Consider the following 25214-nt stretch of genomic DNA (forward strand, 5'->3'; position numbering starts at 1 on the left):
TTTTAGTCTAGCTGCTCCCATAACCCGACTCACAAAGAAGAATGCCAAATTTGAGTGGAATGAGAACTGTGGAAGAAGTTTTTCAGAGCTAAAAAAGCGGCTGACTACTGCATGTGTGCTGGCCTTACCGAGTGGATCGGAGGGATATTAAGTTTACAGTGATGCCTCTTATCTAGGCATGAGTTGTGTTGTAATGCAGCATGGGAAAGTCATAGCCTTTGGGTCCAGACAATTAAAGAGTCATGAGAAAAATTATCCCACCCATGACTTAGAGCTTGCCGCAATCATACACACCTTGAAGACTTGGAGCTATTATTTATATGGAGAGACCTTTCATATCTATACCGATTACAAGATTTTGAAACACATATTCACTTAAAAGGATTTCAATATGCGTTAGAGAAGGTGGATAGAGCTTCTTAAGGACTATGATTGTGACATATTGTACTATCCAGATAAGGGCAACGTGGTAGCCGATGCACTCAGCAGAAAAAATGCAGGTATCTTAGCCCATTTGAGGGTTTCAAAATGCTGGCAAATTAGGGCCACACAACAAGTTCGACTTCAAGACTTGAGTAGAGTCGCAGGTTTGGGTCATCTGACCGTCCAACCTGAGTTAATCCAGAGAATAAGGAAAACTCAATCAGTTGATTCCGCCCTAGTAGCCCTCAAGAACGATACAGAACAGGGAGTTAGCTCAGAATTCTGAGTCTCTGCCGATAGGTTACTCCGATTTCAGGACAGGGTGTGTGTTCCAGGTGATAATGAGTTAAAGATAAATATCATGATAGAAGCCCATAGCTCAAAGTTTCCATGCATCCCGGAAGCACTAAATGTACCAAAGCATGCGACTCCGGTTTTGGTAGAATGGGATGAAAGGAGACATAGCTGACTTTGTGTTTAAATGCTTGGTATGTCAGCAGGTCAATACAGAGCATTAGCGCTCAGGCGGGCTACTTCAACCATTACCGATCCCAGAGTGAAAGTGGGAATATATCACAATGGACTTCATGACAGGGTTACCTAAGGCACGCTCAGGACATGATGCCATCTGGGTAATTGTTGACCGGCTTACCAAGTCTTCCCGCTTATTGGCCATCAGAATGACCAATCCCTTGAACAAGTTGACAAGAATGTATATCTAAGAAATAGTCAGATTGCATGGAGTACCAGTGACAGTGGTGCCCGACAGGGACCCCAGGTTCACTTCTCGTTTTTGGAGTAGCTTTCAGCAAGCCATGGGAACGAAGTTGTCCCTCAGTATTGCCTTCCACCCTCAGACTGATGGACAGTTAGAAAGGACAATCCGTACACTTGAAGATATGCTCCGAGCTTGTGTTCTTGACTCCGGGGGCCATTGGGACGACCATCTACCCCTGATAGAGTTTGCCTACAACAACAGCTACCAAACGAGTATTGGCATGGCTCCGTATGAGGCATTATATGGGCGCCCATGCAGATCGCCGATTTGTTGGGAAGAAGTGGACGATAGAAAATTGTTCGGCCCAGAGCTGGTAAAAGAGACTACATCTAAAATAGTTAAGATCAAGAAAAATATTTAGACGGCTTAGAGTAGGCAGAAGAGTTATGCGGACACCCAGAGGAGAGATTTAGCATTTGAGGAAGGCGACCGGGCATTACTTAAGGTTACTCATTTTAAGGGAATCAGTAGCTTCGGCAAGAGGGGAAAACTGAACTCCCAATTTATTGGACCATTTGAAGTCTTAGACAGGATTGACACTGACGCCTACAGACTAGTACTGCCTCCAGAACTTTCTAAGGTCCACAATGTGTTTCATGTGTCTTAGCCCACGAATCTCTTCCACTCCAGAAGGATTTATCCTATGAGGAAGTACCGGTCGGCATTGCGGATCGAAAGAGCAGATTACTCCACAACCGGGAGGTATCATTTATGAAGGTCATATAGCAGAACCACACACCAAGGGAGGCCACATGGTATCTAGAATAAAAATTTAGAGTCCAGTACCCCCAGCTGTTCGATTGAGAGTAAGAGGCAAATTTAAGGGACTAAATTTCTTTTATGGGGGGAAGAGTTGTAACACTCAACATTTCATTATTTTTACTTTTATTAATTATTATTATTTTTTTATATAAACATAATTATTGTTTATATGATTTTAATTTAATTTATTAAATTTTAATTTGATTTAATGAAAATAATAATAATAATAATATTAAAAAGGGTAAAAATTGGGTTATGGATTTAATTAAAAATAATTTTGGGAATAAATGGTGAAAATTTGGGTTCTGGAGTATTTTTCAAAGAAAAATCGAAAACTAGAAGTCAAAACGCAATTTAAAAAAGTTACGCCACGTCAGCTGCCCGGTCAGCAGCCCTGACTAACTAGGACGCGCCAGGCGGCAGAGGTGCTGACGCGGCAGGCCATGCGGGGGGAGCCACGTGGGCCATCTGCATGCGCGCGATCGAACGGCTGTGATCCGTTCATGTGCGCATGGACGGCCTAGATTGCAGCGCGCATGGACGGCCAAGATTGCATCGTACACGTACGGCCCAGATTGAATCGCGATGAACGATCCAGATTCATTTTCTATTTAATCGCGATGAACGGTCTAGCTTCACTCATTATTTAATCGCGATGAACGGCCTAGATTCACTCCCTATTTAATCACGATCGGACGGTCCAGATTAAAAGCGATGGATGGTCTAGATCAAAAGTGGATGAGTATAAATAACCCCATCCGTACCCAAGCCCAAACCCTAGCCGTTAGAGCCCCTCGCCGAAGAAGACAGCCCAGCCATCAAGGAGCTGATTGCTGCCACCTGCCGCCGTACCGGAGCAATTTTCGATCACCAAACGAGGTAAAAAATTTCTCTCTTGCATGTAATTCAATTTTAAACCCACTCATCTCCAAATCTGAGTGAAAGAATAGGCTGATTGGTCGGAAAACGCCGCCGAAGCTCGACGGTGCCGCCGCGAGGTGTTTTAAAAAACGCCTCCGATGAGGCCCTTCCCGATTCCCGTTCGACGTGATTTTTCCACCGTTGTGACTACTGTTTCCTTCTCTACAAGTTGACCAAAGCAAAATACCCAACCGCAATGTGAGCCGGAGGAGCCACCATATTGGAGTGCCCCACCGCCGGTGAGTTTTGATTTTCTGTATTTTTTGGCCCACCGAGGGCCCTAAGTGTGTCTTCTCGCAGGAACCAGTGTAAGTTCGCCTGAATTCGGCCAAAAATGATCGAAAACAGCCAACCCGAGGCGACTCACTGCTGCGGGCGGCAGCATCGTCGCCTTAGCACGGTGGAGCTGCCGTGCCAGAATTCTAAAATTGGCTGAGTAGGTCCTCGGTCTGATTTTTGGGTTATTTGGGACACTTGTAGGTATCGTAAACGTGTTTATGTTCTCGAAAGAAAATTCATTAAACCCAAGGACCGCCCGTAGGCGCAGTAACCATCTAGTTTTCGGCATCGAATCAAGTAAGGATCCCTTACTCTATTTCCTATAATGGAATTGGAGTTTTAATAAATGATAAAACTGTATTTTATACAAATTAAATAGATATGCGAATTAATTACGATTACTAATGGAGCTCGAACCGGACATTATTCTCTGTCAATTTCTGTTTGATTTATTTTACAGTTTAGATGCATCATGGTACTTGATTTATCTATTCTATGGTTTTAAACGTATGTATCACTCTTTACTTCACTACTGTTTGATTTTGAAAATTTAAGATATGATTGTATTATTGAATGCAAGTTACTTGTTTATGTATTTATGTTTGATTTGGTGACGGAGACTAAGGACAAATAGGAATGGGATGTGATCTGATAAATGGATAAGATGACAACCTCACTCGATATCTTGGGAGATGGTGGATGGACCGGGTTCATAAGGAACCCTATCGTGAACGTTGTCTCATACCGGACGGGGTATGGAAACTTGGTCATTTGTCACTCATACCGAACGAGGTATGGGACGACCCTGGAATTAAGATTGTTAATGGAAAGGCTTCACGTGTAGCAGAGACACCTCTATGGATCCCCATGGATACTAGTAGACTAGTGAAATGAGAAACGGTGATAATTAGTTATTATTAATGAATATGAATTTATGATATATTCTATGTTACTGATTGTGCATGAATTTATGATGTGTATGATGTTATTGTCTTTATAGGTTATTTTCGCAGGTTCTCCAAGGGTAAGAAAAAAGGAAAATAGTTTTAATTTTAATGAATGTATTGGTTTAAAATTTGTGCTCCATTGGTTATTTTCGGTTTTCTACCAACCTTTACTTCTGTCGGCGATATATTGTGATATTCTTACTGGGTTAATGTAGCTCACCCCTTATTTAACCATTTCAGATCAGGAGAACCCGGTTCTCGAGCCCGATCCGTAAGAAGGCTACGAGTAGATGTTAGATACTTTATAGTTTCATTTATTTTTTCTATTTTTTATATTTCTTTCGGAGAATTTGTTCCATAATTTTTGTTAATACTTTTGAGTTATCGTGTAAGGGATGTTAACCTTAACGTTTATTTCGCTTCCGCACTCAAATTATTATATACATTTCTTTTTAAATTTTCGAGGTCGTTACAGATTTTACATCAAGATCTAAATTTTGATAACGAGAGTAAAATCTTTTATGATTTAGTTTAAAATATGAGAGGTACTCCACATGAAAGGCTGCTAAGAACTGCTTCCAAGTGACTAGTGTAGGCAGGGTGGTCTACTTGAGCTCCCACCAATGATTTGCTTCCCCCACCAGCATGTAGGATGCAAGAGTAACCCTCTGGTCAGGAACCACTCCTAAGGTCTTAAAAGCCTTCTCTGTCTTCGCCAACCAGTACTAGGCATCTTCGAAAGAGGACTCCCCTGCAAAAGTGGAAGGGTTTAGTCTCCTGTACCTCTCTACGTATCCCGTGTCTATTAGGGAAGGAGCTGGGTCCCGTGGAAGAGGGACTGGGCCGAGCTGAGGATAGACTGGGGGGCTCTGTGGTGGAACCTGCTGATATAGTGGGGGCACCAGATTATACTGTGGCGGTGCTGGGTAATACTGTGGCTGAGGCACCGGATTATACTGCGGTGGTGGTGTCGGGTGGTACTGTGGAGGAGCAGACTCTTGTCGGGGTAGCTCAGGATCCGCTCGCTGCTACGGTGGCTCAAACTGTGGTAGCGGGGGAGGGTTGGGTAATTCCTTTCTCTCCTCTCGACCTTGCTGAGCAGCAATGATCCTTTCGAGCATCTCAAATATTCTGTCAACATCTTCCCGAAGCGAATCATCCCAGGCTGCTCGGTTTAGTGGGGGTCTCCCTCTCCTCATCTCTCTGCACCTTCATTTCACAAGGAAGGGTTGAATAATAATTCTCAGATTGGTATTCTTCTAAGTATTATTGTGTAAGGGACGGGTTCGAGGAATGCGGCTCTAATACCAATTGTAACGGCCCCAGAATTTTAAAGAAAAATATATATAAGAAAAATTGTGAGTGCGGAAGCAGAATAAAATTTTTGATTAATATCCCTTACACAATAATCCAAACGTACTAAACGTATGAAAGAATAAACTAAATAAAGTAAATACTGGAGATGAATGTTATAAATAAAACTATGAAATCTTTAGAGTTTTACTCGCCGTCTTCCTGCAGAACGGGTTCGGGAACCAAGTCCTCCTTATCTGAAATGGTTAAGTAAGGAATGAGCTACACTAACCCAGTAAAGACATCACACTATCTCACTGTCATAGAAGTAAAGGTTGGTAGAAAACAAAAACGACCAATGGAGCATAATTTATAACAAACTTATTTATTAATAATAAAAACCTTTACTGTCCACTTACCTCAGTGAGATTCATGAAAACAACTTATGAGAAACAATAACATCATAAACATCATAAGATCATGCACACTCTGTAACATAACACATATCATGCTTTTGTATTTCAATCATCAGGCAACAAATTTCCTCTTTTATTAGCGTACTAGTATCCATGGGGATCCATAGGGAGTCTCCGCTACAGGTGAACCATTCATATTAATAACTTAATTCTAGGGCCGTCCCCATACCCCGTCCGGTATGGGCGCCAAAACACATAAAGTCTCCGTACCCCGTCCGATATAAGAGACCACGTTCCCAGTAGGGTTCTCTATAGACCCGGTCCGTCCACCATCTCCCAGAATATCTAGTTAAGCTATTGATATTATCCATTTATCAATTCATATACCTTTTTCTATTTTTTTTCTTAATCTCAATTATCCAATCAAACATAAACACGTAAACCAGTAATGGACACCAAACAAGGCAACACAACATCGGGTTCATAATAATTCAAAGCATAATAAATGAAACCGTGATTCATGTATACGAAATCATAGAATAAACACATCAGGCACCATACTGCATTTAAAACTGTAAAATAAATCAAACAACACCTGACTGAAAAATACATCAGATTCGGGCTCCATTAGCAACCTTAATTAATTATACATATCTATTAATTCATAACATACCATTTTATCATTTATTAAGCTTTAATGCCGCAATAGCAAATAGGTGAGGAATCTTTACTCGTTTCAGAATCTGAAATCGGGTTCTCACTGTGCTTACGGGCAATCCCTAGATTCCCTGAATTTTTTTTTGGAAACTGAAACACACTTCCGGTACCTGTACATGTCCCCAAAAAATCCCAAATCATACCCAGGCCCCTTTCGGCCAATTTAGGAATTCCTGCGACAGTGCCGCCGCCCATGGCGACGATCTGCCTTGGGTTGGCCTTTTCCGGCCGTTTTTGGCCGAATTTGGCCAAACTTGCATTGGTTCCTGTGATAAAATACCCCTAGGGCCCTCGGTGGGCCAAAAAATTTCAGAAAATCGAGACTTACTGGCAGCGAAGCTCTCGGGTATGGCAGTTCCTCCGACACGAGTTGCAATTTGGTATTTTGCTCCGGTCAACCTGTAGAGAAAAGGATGGTGGTCACAGTGGTATAAAAATTACATCGAACGGGAACCGGGAAGGGCCTCATCGGAGGAAAAAACTGAGGAAACCCGCGTGGCAGGGACGCTGACGTGGGAAGCCACGCGAGAAAGGGACACGTGGGCGATCTGCGTGCGTGCGATCGGACGACCCAGATTCGTTTCCACGCGCACGGACGACCCAGATCAAAAGTGCGCATGGACGACCCAGATCTCATGCGTGTGGACGGTCCAGATTTGATCACGCACGATCGGCTTAGATTTATTTCCAATTTAATCGTGATCAGACGGTCCAGATTAAATCATGATGGACGGCTCAGATTAAAAGGGAAGGGTTATAAATAATCGCATCCACACCCAACCCCAAACCCTAGCCGCCAGAACCCTCATCGGAGAAGACGACCCAGCCACCGGAGGAACTAGCCGCCGCCACCCGCCGCTGCACCAGAGGATTTTTTGGCCGCCAAACGAGGTAAAATTTCTCTTTTTTGCTCGTTTTTCGATGCTGAACCACAGGCCGATTGGTCGAAAAATACCGCCGAAGTCCAGCAGCGCCGCTGCAGATTTCCTCAATTTTGGCCTCTGATGAGGCCCTTTTCGGTTCCCATTCGATGTAATTTTTATACCACTGTGACCACCGTCCTTTTCTCTACAGGTTGACCGGAGCAAAACACCAAATTGTAACTTGTGCTGGAGGAACCGCCGTACCTGAGAGTTTCGCCGCTGGTAAGTCTCGATTTTCTTGAATTTTTTGGCTAACCAAGGGCCCTAGAGGTATTTTATCACAGGAACCAATGCAAGTTTGGCCGAATTCGGCCAAAGACAACCGAAAACGGCCAACCCGAGGCAGATCGCCGCCGTGGGCGGCGATGCCGTCGCCAGAGCACGGCGGAGCTGCCGTGCCGGAATTCTGAAATTGGCTAAAAGGGCCCCGTGTCTGATTTGGAGTTTTTTGAGGACATGTGCAGGTACCAGAAGTGTGTTTCAATTTCTGAAAAAAAAAATTCAAGAAATCTAGGGACTACCCGTAAGCGCAATAAAAATCCGATTTCAGACTCCAAAACAAGTAAGGATATTTCACCCTATTTTCTATCACGGCATTAAAGCTTAATAAATGATTAAACAGTATTTTAAGAATTTATAGATATGTATAATTAATTAAGATTGTTAAAGTGGCCCGAACCTAATGTATTTGTCGGTCTGTTTCTGTTTGATGTATTTTACAGTCTAAATGCAGTATAGTATCTGATTGTTTATTCTGTGGTTCTGTGTGCATGAATAACTGTTTAATCTATTATGGTTTGAATTATTGTGAACTCGATATTGTGTTGCCTTGTTTGGTGTGCGTTGCTGGTTTATGTATTTATGTTGATTGGGTAATTGAGACTAAGAAAAATAAGGATGGTATGTGAAATTATAAGTGGATAAGTCGACAGCCTCACTAGATATCCTGAGAGATAGTGGACGGACCAGGTCCATAGAGAACCCTACCGGAAACGTGGTCTCTCATATCGGACAGGGTATGGAGACTTTATGTGTTTTGGCGCCCATAACGGATGAGGTATGGGGACGACCCGTTTCACCCTCATACCGGACGGGGTATTGAGGTTTATGGTTTTGGCGCCCATACCGGATGGGGTATGGGGACGGTCCTGGAATTAAGTTATTAATGTGAATGGTTCACGTGTAGCGGAGACCCCATATGGATCCCCATGGATACTACTAGACTGATAAAAAAGAAAATTTGTTGCCTGATGATTGAAATACAAAAGCATAATATGTGTTATGTTACAGAGTGTGTGTGATCTTATGATATTTATGATGTAATTATTTTCATGAATCTCACTCAGTTAAGTAGACAGTAAAAGTTTTTATTATTGATAAATGAGTTTGTTATAAATTATGCTTCATTGGTCGTTTTTGTTTTCACCAACCTTTACTTCTGTGACAGTGAGATAGTGTGATGTTTTTACTGGGCTAGTGTAGCTCATTTCTTACTTAACCATTTTAGATCAGGAGGACTTGGTTCTTGAGTCCGTTCTATAGGAAGACGACGAGTAAAAGCATAAGAATTTATTAGTTTTTCCTATAGTATTCATTCATAGTATTTTCTTTAGTTAGCTTATTTTTTCATACGTTTAATTCGTTTTGATTATTGTGTAAGGGATATTAATCATAATCTATTTTATTTCGTTTATGCACTTAAAATAAATTTATACATTTTCATTTTATTTCCAGGGCCGTTACAAACAATTTTTTATGCATCCTATGATATAAAAATAAAGAACATATCTTATTAGTCTTGCATATTTGTGAATTAGACATCATCAACTAAGATACCATTGTAACATCAACATTAAGTGGCATTAGAATCGAAACTTTCATGGCTACTGTATAGGTAGCCATTTGTCTTCCCAAATATATACCTTATTCCTATTATCTATTCGCTAATGCAAATGTTCCTGCAACTATTCTCTATCAACAGGGATGTTACGCCAAGTATAGCTTGACCAGAGTCTTAGTGGAAGCATGCATAAATTCATCATCCTTGAAGCATGCATATATGTCTAGTTTATATGTTATGAAAATGCTTTTCACATTCAATTACATGTATTGCATACAAGACATTATTATAACCCTGTAAAATTACATGTAGTGCATATAAGATTATTATAGTCATGTAAATATTATTTTCAAGGTAATTAATACACTTATATGTTGCTTCTCTATGAATGTTGAAAATTCAACATTTATTATAACAATAAATATCCAACAAATTATGGAACAAGAATATGATCACAATAATTATGATAATAAGATATATCATCTGTAAATATAATTTTATGAAATTACTAGTTTTATGGTCATTTATATCACTCAAATTGAGTAAATCAGAATACATTATATTATAATAATATTATATAGGCTTATTACATAAACAAACTCAATATAATAATTTGAGAATTAAATTCTTATGTGAAATATTTATTACATTCAAATTAGAATTTATACAATAATAATTATATAAAATTATTTTTTAGACTTAGTTTTACAATATATATCTTATATAAGGTTAGTAAGATATAGAGAATTTTTTTATGTGCTCTAGTCAAATTTTTAGTTAAGTATAATTTAAATTTTTAAAATTTATATGATTGATGATTAAAATCACAAGATATATAATTAATATTTTATAATTGTATTTTTAGATTGTCATAAAAATTCGTGATCATCTTATGATAAAAAAAAAGTTCCTCAATGACATTTATTTTAAAGATGTACCTTATATGATTTTACAGTTATGTTTAATTTAAACTCATTCTCGAAAATAATAAATTGAGTGAGCGTATTTAGAAATTAAACTAATGTATATATACTCAAGATTAACTTAAATGTTTCTTGGAGTTATAACACATTGCTAGATGTCAAAATAAAATTAGATCATGCTCTTAATAACAAATTTTAAAGTATGTAAGAACAAACTAACTCTTAAATTTTTTTGTATATAAAATTAGATTTTAAATAAATTTCAAATAGAACATAAATAATATATTCTAAATTTATTAAAAATTTGAAAGAGATATTCTAAATGTAAAATTACTTACAATATTTTAAAATGAAAAGAGTTTTACAAAGTTCAAATTTTCTTTTAAAATGATTTTTATTGAAATTTAATAAAATTAAGTAAGCCATTCAAACCATTATAAGATTTATATATACAAAGTGAGTAGTTATTAAATTGATTGATGAAATCTAATGATAAGTTATATGACTTTTTTTTTTTAAGAAAAAAAATTTATCAAAAACTTAAATATTTAAAAAATTTATATTACAGACAAGAAAACTGTTAAATATTATATTCTTATAATAAATAAAACCAAATTATTTAAGTAGTTAATCAAACTAAATTTTAATTAAATTCAAGTTTTGCACAAAATTAAATTAATAATACGATTTACTATAATTTTTTTTAAAAAATTTCTCACAGTTTATGATGATTAATTGATTCATAAAAATACTTTTTATTCAAGTATCTAGTTAGATTTAGTTTTAATTAAATTTAAGTGTTTCACTAAAATTAAATTAATAATATGATTTACCATAGATTTTTTAAAATTTCTCACAATTTATGATAATTAATTCATTCATAAACATACAATTTGTTACTAAATTGAATTAATCTTAAAATTTGTACGTTGATTTGTAAAATTTTAATAACAATTATACAATCTAATCACAATGGTAATTATATAAATTATTAGCTAATTAGGCATGAAGTGATGTCGGAAGCCCGGACCAAAAATATTGAAGTGAGGCAAGTTGGTGAAAAATCAAAAAAGACCAAGCTGTCATTGCGGCTCCAAATCCAGCACGTGTGACTTACTTGCCGCGTCACGTGACGGTGAAAAGTCAATCGCGACACGTGGTAGATAACTTTCTTCTTTCCACGTTATCTTCTTCAACACTCGCTCCTTTGAAACGGCCACGTGTCCTCAAACTCGAGGGACGTGCAAATACCAGCGAGTATATTTAAATTATCTACTCTAGAGAGTACCCTTAACAATTCAATATTGCAATTATTGCATTTCTGTAATATGTTCTAGATGAATGTAATTAAATCTTGAGGATCTATGCGGGAGAGACGTAGACTTATTTCAGCCGCTAGATCTAATCAGATGGTGGATGTATGAATCCGTTAGATGTCATCACGTACACAAAATGAACGGTTCAGATTGGTTTAATAGCGGCGGGCAACGAGGGCATTGGGTCTATAAGTACGGACGCAAAACGATATACCCCAGCGACCTGAAGCTTTAATACCGCTCCCTTTTTTTCTTTCTTTCTCTTCTCTTTTTCTTGTTTCAAGATTTGCGAGGAAGGATTTCTTTCTCCCGCTTACCGTCTTCTTCGAATGAACGGTACCCTTTGCGAGATCTAGGTTTTGTATTGGATTCTCGTGAAGCAGATTCTAGGGTTTTATAAACAACCAATTTTCTGTTTGCGCCCGTCTCGTTGCAATTCCTAAGGGTCGACTCGATCTAGGGCTTTCTTTTAATGGGGTTTATGCTCGAAGGATCTAGGATTCGTCTTTTCTGCTCGCGTAAGTATTAATTCTTTTTGGTTCAATTATTTCATCGATTTTTTTCAAAAGGATTATTTTGGGTATTCTTTGTGCTTCGAGAATGAAGAAGTTGAGTGAATTGAGCGTTTGAGCGGCATTATAAGGAAATCTAGTTTGGAACTTTCGGTGTCGTATTTCTTGGATATTGATCAGTGAAGGTTTTACTCTGGGTTTATAAATATTCGTCATTCTTCGTGGTATGAAAAGGATAAGGTACTATCATAAACAAGTATGTAAAGATTTGTATTGTGCATAATACAGAAGACTGTGAAATGTTAACATGATGACATTTTAGAACTTTTGGACTCACCATATAACTTCAAGGATGTTGCAGACACGGGAGTTGAGGATTCTAAAGTATTGTTTTTGACCTCATTTCGATTTTTTAAAAAAATTAAGTTTTGAATGGGAATAACCTTTTCCAATCACTTGTAACGTGTCTCAGAGCTAGATATTGTGACTAAAACTGGGGATCTGGTTTTTAATGAAGTTGATGAAAGAGTACAAAACTTATAGTCAAAGTTGATATGTGCAGCTCTTGGAAGTTGATCTTATGGCACCAACTGTTCCCATAGACTTCCTTGGACAGAGGGAATCAAAAACTTGTTCATTTGTACAAATGATAGGGAAATCTAGGAAGTACTCTAAAGGGCATGCTTCTGGTTTTATACCTGATTATCGGCATGCTGTGGAGACCATGGCTGAGTCGGAGGGTTTGGGAAGTTCAGGGCGAGTTGATATGGAGATGACAGCTTCAGAGGATTCCTATGCTCCAAAAAGGAAATGCATTTGTTTGAACACGGAAAGCTATGATAGTTTTGGTGTCCCAATGCAAGTCCTGTCATTGTCAAGGATGTCAAAGAGTGAGAGGAAAGATTTGGAGTCAAGGTTGAAATTGGAACTTGAACAGGTCCGGATACTTCAGAAAAGAGTTGCCTCTTTAAGTTCTAATGTGGTTGCATTTTCACCTTCTAGTGATATTTGGAGCTGCCCTGATGGGCAGAAGAGGTTGCCACTGGATAATTTCCGGAATAAATCAGGGTTTTTGAGTTCACAGGGCAAGAAACGAGCTCCAGGACGCTATGGGGCCCGCACAAAAAGGACTGCCTCTGGGCACTTTAAAGTAGCGAAGAAAGCTGTATCTGCAAGTAACTCAGAAGGCATATTTATGCAACAGTGTGAGACTTTACTTAATCGCTTGATGAATCAACCGCAAGGTTATATGTTTAACACTCCAGTTGATGTGGTCAAGTTCAACATTCCTGATTATTTTACTGTGATTAAGCATCCAATGGATTTGGGGACAGTGAAGAGCAAGATTGCTTCAGGTGAATATTCTAGTCCATTGGAATTTGCTGCAGATATACGACTTACTTTCTCTAATGCTATGACTTACAACCCCCCTGGACATCATGTCCATTCTATGGCTGAGAAACTTGGTAAATATTTTGAAACGAGATGGAAAGCCATAGAGAAGAAGCTTTCTGCTACAGAACCACCGTCAGTGCCTTCAAAAGAAAGTGCTGGGGCAGAAACTCAGACGATTTCTGGAGCATTAGCATCAAAGACTAAGAAAATGACCTCAAATGACACTAAGGTCAAGTTAGAGCAGCTTTCTAGGCAAAACATGACTTATGAGGAGAAGAGCAAATTGAGTGCAGAGTTGGAGGCTTTGCTGGGAGAACTGCCCGATAACATTCTTAACTTCCTTAAAGAGCAAAGTTCTGGTGCTATGCAGACTGGCGAGGACGAGATTGAGATTGATATCTTTGCCTTTAATCAGGAAACATTGTACAAATTACAACAGCTTTTAGATGTCTATTTGCTGGAGAGACAGAAAACCCATGCAAAACTTGAACTTTGTGAAATGGAGGTGAATCTCTTTCTCATCCTTTCTAGATATCTTGTTTATCATCTTTCTCCAGTAGATCAGCATTTTATACATATCTTCTTTCATGGCTTTCTTGTTTTAGATCGCTAATGAATCAGGATTTAGCAATTCATCAGTGCCACTAGGAAAAGGTAACTTTTACATGGCACATGTCTATCTATTTATGAATTGTTAATATTGAACTTTAAATGCCTGGAGCATTTAGTATTTTCCATGCTGATTTGGTTTTTAGGCAATGATCCAGCTGATGAAGATGTAGATATAGTAGGTCTTAATGATCCTCCTGTCTCATACTGCCCTTCGCTAGAGGTAGAGAAGGGTGCAGCTCATAGGAACAGCAAAAGGAGTAGTTCAAGTAGCTCCAGCAGTGAATCAGGCTCTTCATCTAGTGGTACGAGTTTATTTGAACATTCTATTATTTCATGGCTTCTGTTCCTCTCTCTCCCTCTCTCTCTCTCCCTCTCTTCCTCTCTCTCCCTCTCTCTCTCCCTCTCTCTCTCCCTCTCTCTCACCCTCTCTCTCACTCTATTTATCTATCTATCTATATGTCTCTTTTAGAGGTTAGAATCGTTTATATTTATGTGATGATTGGCATTATCTGTTTTAGTAGCAAATTTACAAGTTTAAAGCATACAGTAGACTTTATTACTTTTGTATTGGGAAAGTGCCCTTTATGCCCCGCGAGTAATTTTGTGTTGAGGATCATGGTCTTTGTCTAGTGGTATTTGTTTATTTGAACCTTCTATTTCTTCATATTTTAATTTTTTCTCCTTCGGAAGGAGAAATGCATATATGTATTGACAGTGCCAGTAGTTTGAAAAATCATCTTGCATCTTGCAACATCAAAGCATACATTAGAGACAGACCTTTCTGTATTTGAGAAATGTCCTCTATGCCCAATGAGTAGCTTTGAGTTTTGAAGTGCATCCTAGGGTAATGCAACATTTATTTATATTTCTTTACTTCTGAAATATAAACCTCATTTTCTGTCTTCTTTCAGAAAAAAAAAAAAACCTCATTTTCTGTCGTGGGAAATGAATTACATGAATAACTACTAAAATGATGACAAGATTTCTGAAAGGAATGAGATTCTGTTCCTCCATACTGTTTTAGATGATTGTAGTCTTTTTTTGAGCTGTTACCCCTTGGGGTGAACAGTTATTTAAAGGTTTCTACATCACCCTGTTTATCTTAAAAAAAAAAAGGTTTCTACATTATCCTGTGTTAGAAGGCCATGGTAATGGTGGCTTCTAGTGAATTCATTTCATGTCAATACTACAACATTTTTATTTCACAATAAAAAAAGTGAATTCATCTCATATTTTGAGCTTTTAAGGTTTCGAATATGGTGGGAACACCATATTTCACCCTGTAGTTTAGATAAATGTTCAAATTGCATCATGGTTTTTTTTTTGGGTGCAAATCAATTTTGTATTATGAAGAATGTTCAAATTGCACCATTGGCCGTTATTACTTGTTAACACTGTAAGTAATGGCCACGTATGGTCGCTGACATATTTAAGTCGATACCACGTGAATGCCACGCCATCAACATGTGGTGTCCACATGGACCAACTCAAAAGCACATTGTGAAAGGCTCATGCCCAACCTTTTGCTTTGACCCCAAACCCCATAGCTTTCATCGCCACAACACAGGAATTTGCTGTAAGTAATGTTCAAATTGCACCATTGGCCGTTATTACTTGTTAACACTGTAAGTAATGGCCACGTATGGTCGCTGACATATTTAAGTCGATACCACGTGAATGCCACGCCATCAACATGTGGTGTCCACATGGACCAACTCAAAAGCACATTGTGAAAGGCTCATGCCCAACCTTTTGCTTTGACCCCAAACCCCATAGCTTTCATCGCCACAACACAGGAATTTGCTTCATGCCTTACCTCTTCCATGCCCTACTTCCTTCCATTGCCACACCATAGGAATTTCCATTGCCATCCAGCACCCAGCACCCGGTTCCTTTGTGCCTTACCTTCTGCGTTGAACCCAACCCCAAAGCACCTAGCACCCATCTCCTTTGTACCCTACCTTTTGCATTGAACCCAAACTCCAGAGCACATAGCACCCATCTCCTTTGTACCCTACCTTTTGCATTGAACCCAAACTCCAGAGCACATAGCACCCATTAACGACCTAGCTTTTGACATTGCTGGAGTTTCCTTTGCTGGTTGTGGAGCTGTTCATTCCCTCTTTGATTCCCATCTGCGTCGACCTAGGTTTTGCTTTTTTGTTGCTCGAATCAGATTTCTCGAGGAAGCATGAGCCTTGCTTCATTCTGCTTCACTGGTGATTCTTTTTCTCATGGTTGCCAACTGCTCCGTCGCGGTAAATATAATCCGGGTTCCCTTTTAAATGGGATAGGAACATTGACGAAGCAAACTCCTGCAATGGCAGAAGTAGGCCGTTATGGGGTCATGGAGGAGATCGTTGCTGGGTGCCCTGGGGTCTGGGTTCAACACAGAAGTTAGGGCACGAAGACAAGCACTAGGGGAGTGCAATTATACAAATTATTTTCAAGTCCAAATATCTATAAAGTTCCCAAAATCTTTATGTGCATAAAGAGGATGGTCCTTAATAAAAAAGTTTAGGTTTTGGAAGCATAAATGTTCAAATTATCGAAAGTAAACTGGATGCCTCAAAAGCTCGTATATTTCTTTTATTCTAATTGACCTAAGAGGTAACCAAGGCGATAAGGTTCAGGTCCTTGTTGCAGTGTTTATCCCCTGCATTCCTCTCAAGGCATGAAGCTCATCCCTCACTTATTTGGCCATCAGGCAATTCATCCGAAGATTTTGATCGCAAAAGGTTATGGTTGCAAGAATCTGCTGCTTTGTTACACAAATAGTACCAATTTACCATAATTTTCCCCCTTTTGATAGGTTGTCAGTTAAATTCATTCCTCTACCTCTTTCTGTGCCAAAAAAGGTGAGCCTTTGATCTTCCAAATCTGCTACAAGGGGAATTTTTTGCTAGCTCCCTTTTAAACAAGTGTAGATAATAGGATTTTATAGAGAAAGCCCCTTTAGGGTTTAGCTTCCAGAATGAATTGTCCAGAGCCTCGTTTGGTCTTGCGCTTTTTGAAAGAACCTGAAATAAGGTTAACATAATTGTTGACTTCCCAATCACTCAGGTTGATGACAGAATCCCCTTTCCTCATCAGAATTTCCCTCAGAACCTATCATTAAATTGGACTTCCAATTTTTTTCGCATACTAGCTTGAGAATTGTTAACATTGACAAATCCTAAGTTATAATATTAGCGGGAGTGCTCTTGATAAGTGTCATTTTTCTTCCTCCACCATAGCAAATTTCTTTCCACCAACCAAATTAGACTTGAATCTATTTTCAACTGAGTCTCGTACCGAGGTGAAATTAGCCCCAAAAGGCAAACACAAGTACTTCAGAGGTGGATTTCTAATTTGACGCCTAGAACTCTTGCCAGGTTAGTCCCTCGTATCACCAACAAAACCAACATAGTCTTTGCCAACCATCTGATATTAAGTAAGGCTTGGTGATTTGGTTTACAGAATAATGTGCCAAGCAAAAGATCAGTGACGCACCTGTGCAGCATCTTTATAAAGGATCCTTGATCCCTAGGGGCCAAAAAATCTGGACAGGCCGCCATTACGACAGTTGCAAAGGAAGGAGTCAGCTGTCATAAACAAACGCCATTTTGCTCCAAATCCCCATCTATTCAACACATAGAACAGAAAATTCCAGGCCTCATGATCATAGGCCTTTTTCATGTCAAGCTTCCGTAATACTTATCCATTCTCGTTTTTTAATAAGTCCATCACTTTTGCAATTACTGTAGCATCCAAAAATTGTTTGCCTCCAATGGTAGTTGTGGCTGCTTGTTGGCCATTGATGTTGTAACTGGAAGAAATTTTTTTTCAAAAACTTTCATATGGGCTAGTAAGTAGTATTTAATGAGCTAGGACCATCTAATGCCAGCCAGTGAACATAGTGTTTTTTTGTCAAAATAGAAGCCGCAACATTTGTTGTGCCATACAACTGATGTTGTGCGATGTAAAGGCATGAGAAGATGATTTTTTTTTTTTTTTTTTTTTTTTTGCAATTTGGTATAAGAATACTAAGATGTCTAGAACATGGACTTGTGTTGGAGAGTGCCCAACACAAGTCAGGCTTGAGAGATGGGTCTTACCCATGCTGTTTGCATTGGCTCAATCAAACACTTTGGATTTGGCTGTGCATTGTAAATTCTTTATCTAGCAGAGGTGTTCCGAAGCTTGAATAATATGTAGTTTTTTTAATAGAAAAAATATAATTAGATAGACGATACGGAATGCAACAAGCATGGATCTTGAATAGTGTTGCTCAGTGAAATTATGGCTGCTTGTCTCCTTTACACCATGAATGATTTAATGCTTCACATCAGTTGGAGGATTTAAGTTGGTCATGAATGGTAAGAAGCTGAAGTATAGGACCAACTAAAGTTACTAAGTATAAGAAATTAATATTTGAAACAGTTAACAAGAATCTAGTTGTTAGAAGTTCCCAAATTAATGCTTGAATTTATATGCAGATTATGAGCAATTGATGTTGAAGAATTGGCAAATGAGTTTTTAAGGGCAAAAGTCTGCCCGAACAATAAAATGATCTTGGTACATAATGGCAATTTTGGGTGAAAAATTGCTGGGATGGTATTGTCTGGTAGGCTTTGCTGATTAAGTACGACAAGCATGGATCTTGGGTAGTGTTGCTCGGTGAAATTATAATTGCTTATCTTTTTTACATCATGAATGGTTCAACATTGACCATCAGTTGGAGGATTTAAGTTGGTCATGAATAGTAAGAATATGAGATACAAGACTGATTAAAGTGGTTAAGTACAAGAAATCAATATGCAAAATAGTTAACAAGAATCTAGTGATTAGAAGTTCCCAAATTAATACTTTCAATTTATATGCAAATTATAAGCAATTGATGTTGAAAGAATTGGCAAATGAGTTTTTAAGGGCGGAAATCTTCCTGAACAATAAGTCATCTTCCCTATGCTTTGGCAATTTTGAGTGAGAAATTGCTCTCAAGGTGTCGTCTGGTAGGTCTTTACTGATTCTAAATACTTAAGATCTTTGTCTCTCCATGGGCAAGATTGCGCAATTTCTTTTGCTGGAGAGGAGTTAATGGTTTTATTTGCTTTAAGGTTGGTCTGAAAATTCTTGTATCGTGATTACAATTAGGATAAATTGTAGTTTCAACTATTGTTCTTTGATACATCTAAATAAAACTATGGTTTTGTTTTTTTGGTGACAGTTCTCTACCCTGAGATTTCACTAGTAGGAAAAATGAGTATTTAGTTCAACGACTAACAGGAAACTCACGTGTCTTTTAACATTAATCTATGTTGAAAATAATGTTGCAATCATAAATAAGTAAATAAAATTTGACTATAATTGAATGAGTTCTAATATATCATAGAAACTATATATGTTAAAATGTAATTATTTTTTAGAATAAAGAAGAAAACAAAAATATTTTACTAATTTCTTTGCAAAATAAGGGGGAGCCCATTTATTCAGTATTGAATTATCTGCCTCAGGTTAGCTGGTTAATACTTCCCTCCTCTAAGAGCGAGTTGGTCAAGGACCTGGGATTTGTCCGGTCAATTTAATTTTCCTTCACAATTTAAGTGTGACTTAGATATTAAGTTCATGAAGCATAGGATTCGCTAATTTCTGATGGCTTCTGGTTATGTCTTTTTTCACCTTCATTTTCCTGTTGGTATGGGCTAAGTCAAGATGGTGGCAAAAAGGTTGTCAAGTAAATTGGTTTCTCTTATGTAGTCTGGAAAATATATTATCATCCTAAAAACCTTGTTTAAAGGCTGTGGATGAGAAGTTTACAAGTGGTACTTTATCTCATTGTGTATGTGCTTGTACATGCTCTTTACATAAGACTAAGACATTAAAGTCCTTATTTGTTTGCTTATCTAATTTTATAGTCATAGTAATTTTTTTTTTTTTTTATGTTACTTCCCCTTCAGGTTCAGATTCTGGAAGTTCATCTGGCGGTGAATCTGATACTGCAAAACCTCTCATTCCTGCTAGTGCTACGAAGGTATATTTCTTGTGGTGAAGCTTGATTCTATTATCCTGAGCCCTAGGTTAAGTGTAGTACTGATGATACTTGATTTATGTTGACTCATTTTTAGTTCATTCCATTATTTTTCCCCTTTCTTCTTCTATTAGGGCATGATGAGTGCTGGAACAAGTCCTGACCAAATGATTCAGAGTGCTGGAGTTCGTAAGTTTCTTAGTCTTGTGTATACATACTCTGGATATGGTTTTTAATCCAATTGGCTTCCTAAGCTTTTCATTCTCTTCAGCAGGACCTTTAAATGGGTTGAGTCAAATTGAGCTTGATTCTCAGGGTAGGCTCAATGCTGTCGAGGAAGATGGCCATCAAGAGGGTAAGCATAATCATTAAGAAGACTCTCTGCTGTTTCTTTTGGGGCATCATCTCACCCATCATGATGTAACGTTATAGGGGAGAGTGCTCCATCTGAGAGGCAAGCCTCCCCCAAAAAGCTCTATCGGGCTGCTCTATTGAGGAGCCGCTTTGCAGACACCATACTTAAAGCTCGAGAAAAGGCACTTGAGAAGGTTGGTTGAAGTGGTCTTATGTGTATGGTTTAGTTAGTTTGGTTTTTTTGTTTTACTCTAAATCATTTTTCTTTAGGTTCTCTCTCAAACACTGTAAAATTTTTGTTGAGATCAGGGTGAAAAGCGGGATCCTGAGAAACTGAGATTGGAGAGAGAGGAGCTAGAAAGGCGGCAAAAAGAAGGTTTTCCACCATTAGAGATGCAGTTTTTATATGTCCTTGGTTTGAGACGTATTATTTAAAAGCCATTTGGAGATTTGACTCAATATGTTTTCAATTGGTTGGTTATCAGAAAAGACAAGGTTGCAAGCAGAGGCCAAAGCTGCTGAAGAGGCTAGAAGAAAAGCTGAGGCTGAGGCTGCAGCTGAAGCTAAAAGGCAGAGAGAACTGGAGAGAGAAGCTGCGCGTCAGGCATTGCAAAAGGTAACTGTGGATATCAATGAATTCATATGGTGGAAAGAAGCCATAACGTTGTTGCAAATGCAGCACAAATTAATACATTTACTTTCCTGGTGTACCTACAGATGGAAAAGACTGTGGATATCAATGGAAACAGTCAGTTTATGGAAGATCTAGAAATGCTTAGGACTGCTAACGATGACCTTTTACCAAGTTTTGTGGAAGAGAGAAGCCCCGATGATTCTGAGAATGGGTTAGGTAGTTTTAAACTCCAGGGAAGTAGTAACCCTCTGGAACAGCTAGGACTATACATCAAAGCAGATGAGGAAGAGGAAGAGGAGGAAGTAGGTGAACCACCCAAGAGTCCACCAGAGCCTATGAATGATATAGAAGAAGGTGAAATTGATTGACGGCAATTCTTTTTCCCATACAGTAATGGTTGTGGCACTCGAGGACTGTGTAAATTGCGAGGAAGAAAGCATTTAGATGTGCCATGTCTTCTTGATGCGCTGTGTTTTGGTTGTGTGGGCTATTTGTGATGAACTGCAACTAGAGCTTGAGAAGAGAAAAATGAGATGGGATTTTCAGAAGCGTGATAATGCTGTTGGGATGCTGGGATCAAATGGTGCTTGGATCCTACGTAACGTGTTAAATTGAGTGTGGTGCCATTTTACATCAAGTTTCCAGCTGCAGTCTGGGAATGGAAGAGTAGTGAAAACATTCTCCTTGCTTCTGTTAACTCTGGAGGCTGTGCCATGCAAAAGAGTTTTGATGAGAGTAATTTCTTTTTCATCATTTTTTCTTCGTTTCTATTCTGGGTTGGGTGGTTGTACATGTCATCATAATTTTAGGGTCAGTCACCAAATGTAAAGTAACCAGGATTAGATTGTAATGCCATTTTGAAGCTCCATCAACCCCATCATGTTGGGTTTTCTTTACACGCTATCCATCATAAATCATATGCTTGGTTTAGTTTATCTCGTGGTGCCCTTTAACTTGCGATGCTAACGTCATGATATACTGTTAAGTGAAAACTCTCTCCAATCGCCTCAATAACTCATCTCTATCTGGCATATGACGAAAAAAGAAAAGGAAATCTTTTTTTACCTGATATTTTTATGAAGTTCGAAATCTTTTTAAACGTATAAGAAATAAGGGTAAAGTAAAAAGGTGTTATATACTCAGCTTTCAGAAATTGGTTCTATGTTTTTGAAGCATGTAAAATGGTAATTAATTTTTTTATCCTTCATAGGAGGAGATGTTTATTCTGTGTCTTCCAACCTTTACACAAAGAAAGAGCTTTGGAGTAATTCCACTACTTGGAGCTACTGTATTTGCTGTTCCTATGAGCTGCATCCTTCTCTATCTCAACATGAGGCCAGTTTAAATTTTACAGAAGGATCATTGCTTACACCATGTAAGGCCAGCTTAAATTTACAGAAGGATCATTCCTTACGCCATGTGACGATCTACATCCTTATCAACCTCATCCTGCTACCATTGCAGGAAGCGCTTCTTTACGGGTTTCCGTCCTGGTTTTTCTAGTCATTATTTCCAGCGGGTTTGTTCGTAAGTGATAGGGTTAGAGAAGGTACCTTATTTTGCGGCCCGAATAACGTACGGAATCTCACGCACTCTTAATTTGAATTTTAGTCGGAAACAAACTCCTCCCTCCCTCCGGAGATCGGAATGGATCTGTTATTTATTAACATATCCTCGCGGATTCTCATTACCTTATCGTACCATCATAATACGCGCATATTTCGATTAACAACTCAGAGATGGCGGAAGCAGCCGAAACACAGAAGAACATGGAAGCAGCCGATGAAAGCTCCAAAGAACTCAACGACTGGCTTCCGATCACTAAGTCCAGAAACGCCAAGTGGTGGTACTCTGCTTTTCACAATGTCACTGCCATGGTTGGAGCCGGCGTCTTGGGTCTTCCTTATGCCATGTCTCAACTTGGATGGTACGCACGCAATTACTAATACTCCTTCCCCTGTTTATATATATATATATATATACGTACTCTACTCTACTCTGTGTGTATATGTGTGAATATGTATTGATGGATGAGTCGATTTCAGGAGTTATGGTGTTGTTATAATGGTGCTTTCATGGGTGATAACCCTGTATACACTATGGCAAATGGTGGAGATGCACGAGATGGTTCCCGGGAAGAGACTTGACAGATACCATGAATTGGGTCAAGCAGCTTTTGGCGAAAAACTTGGACTCTGGATTGTGGTGCCTCAACAGCTCATGGTTGAAATCGGAGTCAACATTGTTTACATGGTCACCGGTGGAAAATCTCTCAAGAAATTCCACGACACAGTTTGTCCATCCTGCAAAGACATCAAAACCACATACTTCATTATGATCTTTGCTTCTGTTCACTTCGTACTCTCTCATCTTCCCAGCTTCAATTCCATCACCGGCATCTCTCTCGCCGCCGCCGTCATGTCTTTCTGTTACTCCACCATAGCTTGGACAGCTTCTGCCCACAGGGGAGTGAATCCGGATGTGAGCTATGGACCGAGAGCATCGACCACCGCCGGCAACGTGTTTAATTTCCTGAGTGCTTTGGGCGATGTGGCTTTTGCGTTTGCCGGGCACAATGTGGTGTTGGAAATCCAGGCGACAATTCCTTCGACACCCGAGAAACCATCGAAGAAACCCATGTGGAAAGGCGTGATTGTGGCGTATATTGTGGTGGCTCTGTGTTATTTCCCGGTTGCCATGGTTGGTTATGGAGTTTTTGGGAATAGTGTGGAAGACAACATTCTTATGTCGCTGGAGAAACCCGGTTGGCTCGTTGCAATTGCTAATATGTTTGTTGTGATTCACGTTATCGGGAGTTATCAGGTTTATTATTTAATTTTTAGCTGATTTAATTTGGCATATTATGTTGATACAAATAATAAGTATGTGTATATATGTGGGTTTTTAGGTGTTTGCGATTCCAGTTTTTGACATGGCGGAATCATTCATGGTGCTGAAGATGAAGTTCAAGCCATCTAAGCTGCTGCGTTTCACCATACGCACTGCTTATGTTGGTGAGCATTTTTCGTTTCTTCTATATTTTTGGTTTAATCTTTTCTGCCCTACTTTATATATATATATACATACATATATATGCAAAGGAGAATGTGGGAGCAATAAGTAACAGACGACTTCATCTAATTGTGTTTTTGGGATGTGCAGCATTGACTATGTTTATTGGAATTACATTCCCTTTCTTCGGCGGACTACTCAGTTTCTTTGGAGGATTTGCTTTTGCTCCTACCACATACTTTGTAAGTACTTGATATAAATATGTAAACACACACACACACACACGTATATATATTACGTATATAAAGTAAATGCATGAGGAGATTAGGTTCTGCTTATAATTAATATTTTTAAAAAAATTTATATACGTTTGTGGATTTTGTAGCTCCCGTGCATCATCTGGCTTGCTGTCCGCAAACCTCGAAGGTTTAGTTTATCTTGGTTTACAAACTGGGTACGTTAATACTGTTTCTTCTTTTTTTTTTTTTTTTTTCAAAATTTTCTATTAAGAATGCATTTATAATTATAACTTCAGAAAAACACAAAATAATTACTCTGGCAACTGTTCAAATACTAAGCCATAATTATAAATAATGGTTATATATATATATACATACACACACATATACATACACATACACATAAATAAGAGTTATAATTTACTGTTGTTGTTGATGTTGCAGATATGTATCGTAATTGGCGTGTTGTTAATGGTTCTGGCTCCTATTGGCGCATTGAGGAATATCATACTTCAAGCCAAAGATTACAAGTTCTACTCTTAGTTTTCTTTCTTAACTAAAATCCAGCTTCTGTATTTATTTATTTTGCCCATCAACATTAAAATTCCATTTTGTAATGTTTTTAATTACTTAAGACTTCAGACTTGACTGACTTTGTAGTTGGATGCAATGTGACGTTATTATCATCATTTATGGTTATGCAAATTTACCAATTGAAATTATTATATGATCCAAATTCTCACACTTTGCGCCAAAATCACCCACGATGAAGATAATGCAAATTAACCCTCTTTTCACCTTTCCTAAACCTCTAAACCCTCCTTGCTACAAGCTTCATCCACACTTCCTCTGAGTGCTTCAGCTCCAAGTAGTTGACAGAAGATTGAGACTTTTGTCAACAACTTTTA

General features: G+C 38.5%; 2 protein-coding genes across 5 annotated transcripts; both read left to right on the forward strand.

Moving 5' to 3' along the window:
- Positions 1–11747: 11747 nt before the first annotated feature.
- LOC110822926 (transcription factor GTE10-like) lies at positions 11748–21951 on the forward strand. 4 transcript variants are annotated; one of them, XM_088211326.1, is made up of 11 exons: positions 11748–12056; positions 12613–13950; positions 14051–14099; positions 14201–14359; positions 19997–20070; positions 20202–20256; positions 20339–20422; positions 20500–20615; positions 20731–20797; positions 20907–21037; positions 21139–21951. In XM_088211326.1, exons 2-11 carry the CDS (start codon positions 12631–12633, stop codon positions 21421–21423), a joined length of 2340 nt encoding a protein of 779 aa, XP_088067452.1. In that variant the 5' UTR covers positions 11748–12056; positions 12613–12630; the 3' UTR covers positions 21424–21951. The 4 variants fall into 4 exon arrangements, with proteins under 4 accessions (XP_088067452.1, XP_088067454.1, XP_088067451.1 ...); XM_088211328.1 differs by having other exon boundaries at positions 11748–13950; positions 14213–14359; XM_088211325.1 differs by having other exon boundaries at positions 11749–13950.
- Positions 21952–22101: 150 nt separating this feature from the next.
- LOC110823009 (lysine histidine transporter 1-like) lies at positions 22102–25036 on the forward strand. Its single transcript, XM_088211329.1, has 6 exons — positions 22102–22982; positions 23101–23878; positions 23964–24069; positions 24218–24309; positions 24453–24521; positions 24751–25036. The coding sequence occupies exons 1-6, from the start codon at positions 22795–22797 to the stop codon at positions 24847–24849; spliced, it is 1332 nt and encodes a 443-aa protein (XP_088067455.1). The 5' UTR covers positions 22102–22794; the 3' UTR covers positions 24850–25036.
- Positions 25037–25214: the final 178 nt, after the last annotated feature.

This window comes from Carica papaya, chromosome 9 (assembly GCF_054855325.1).
Source record: "Carica papaya isolate Zhongbai chromosome 9, ASM5485532v1, whole genome shotgun sequence".
In the NCBI taxonomy this organism is placed as follows: Eukaryota; Viridiplantae; Streptophyta; class Magnoliopsida; order Brassicales; family Caricaceae; genus Carica; species Carica papaya.

Coding starts and splice junctions, on each gene's coding strand:
- LOC110823009 (XM_088211329.1), top strand. CDS start 22,795: ATGGCGGAAGCAGCCGAAACACAGAAGAACATGGAAGCAGCCGATGAA. Junction 22,983..23,100: donor GCCATGTCTCAACTTGGATG/GTACGCACGCAA, acceptor AGTCGATTTCAG/GAGTTATGGTGTTGTTATAA. Junction 24,522..24,750: donor TATCTTGGTTTACAAACTGG/GTACGTTAATAC, acceptor TTGATGTTGCAG/ATATGTATCGTAATTGGCGT.
- LOC110822926 (XM_088211326.1), top strand. CDS start 12,631: ATGGCACCAACTGTTCCCATAGACTTCCTTGGACAGAGGGAATCAAAA. Junction 13,951..14,050: donor TTGAACTTTGTGAAATGGAG/GTGAATCTCTTT, acceptor TTCTTGTTTTAG/ATCGCTAATGAATCAGGATT. Junction 20,798..20,906: donor AGAAAGGCGGCAAAAAGAAG/GTTTTCCACCAT, acceptor GTTGGTTATCAG/AAAAGACAAGGTTGCAAGCA.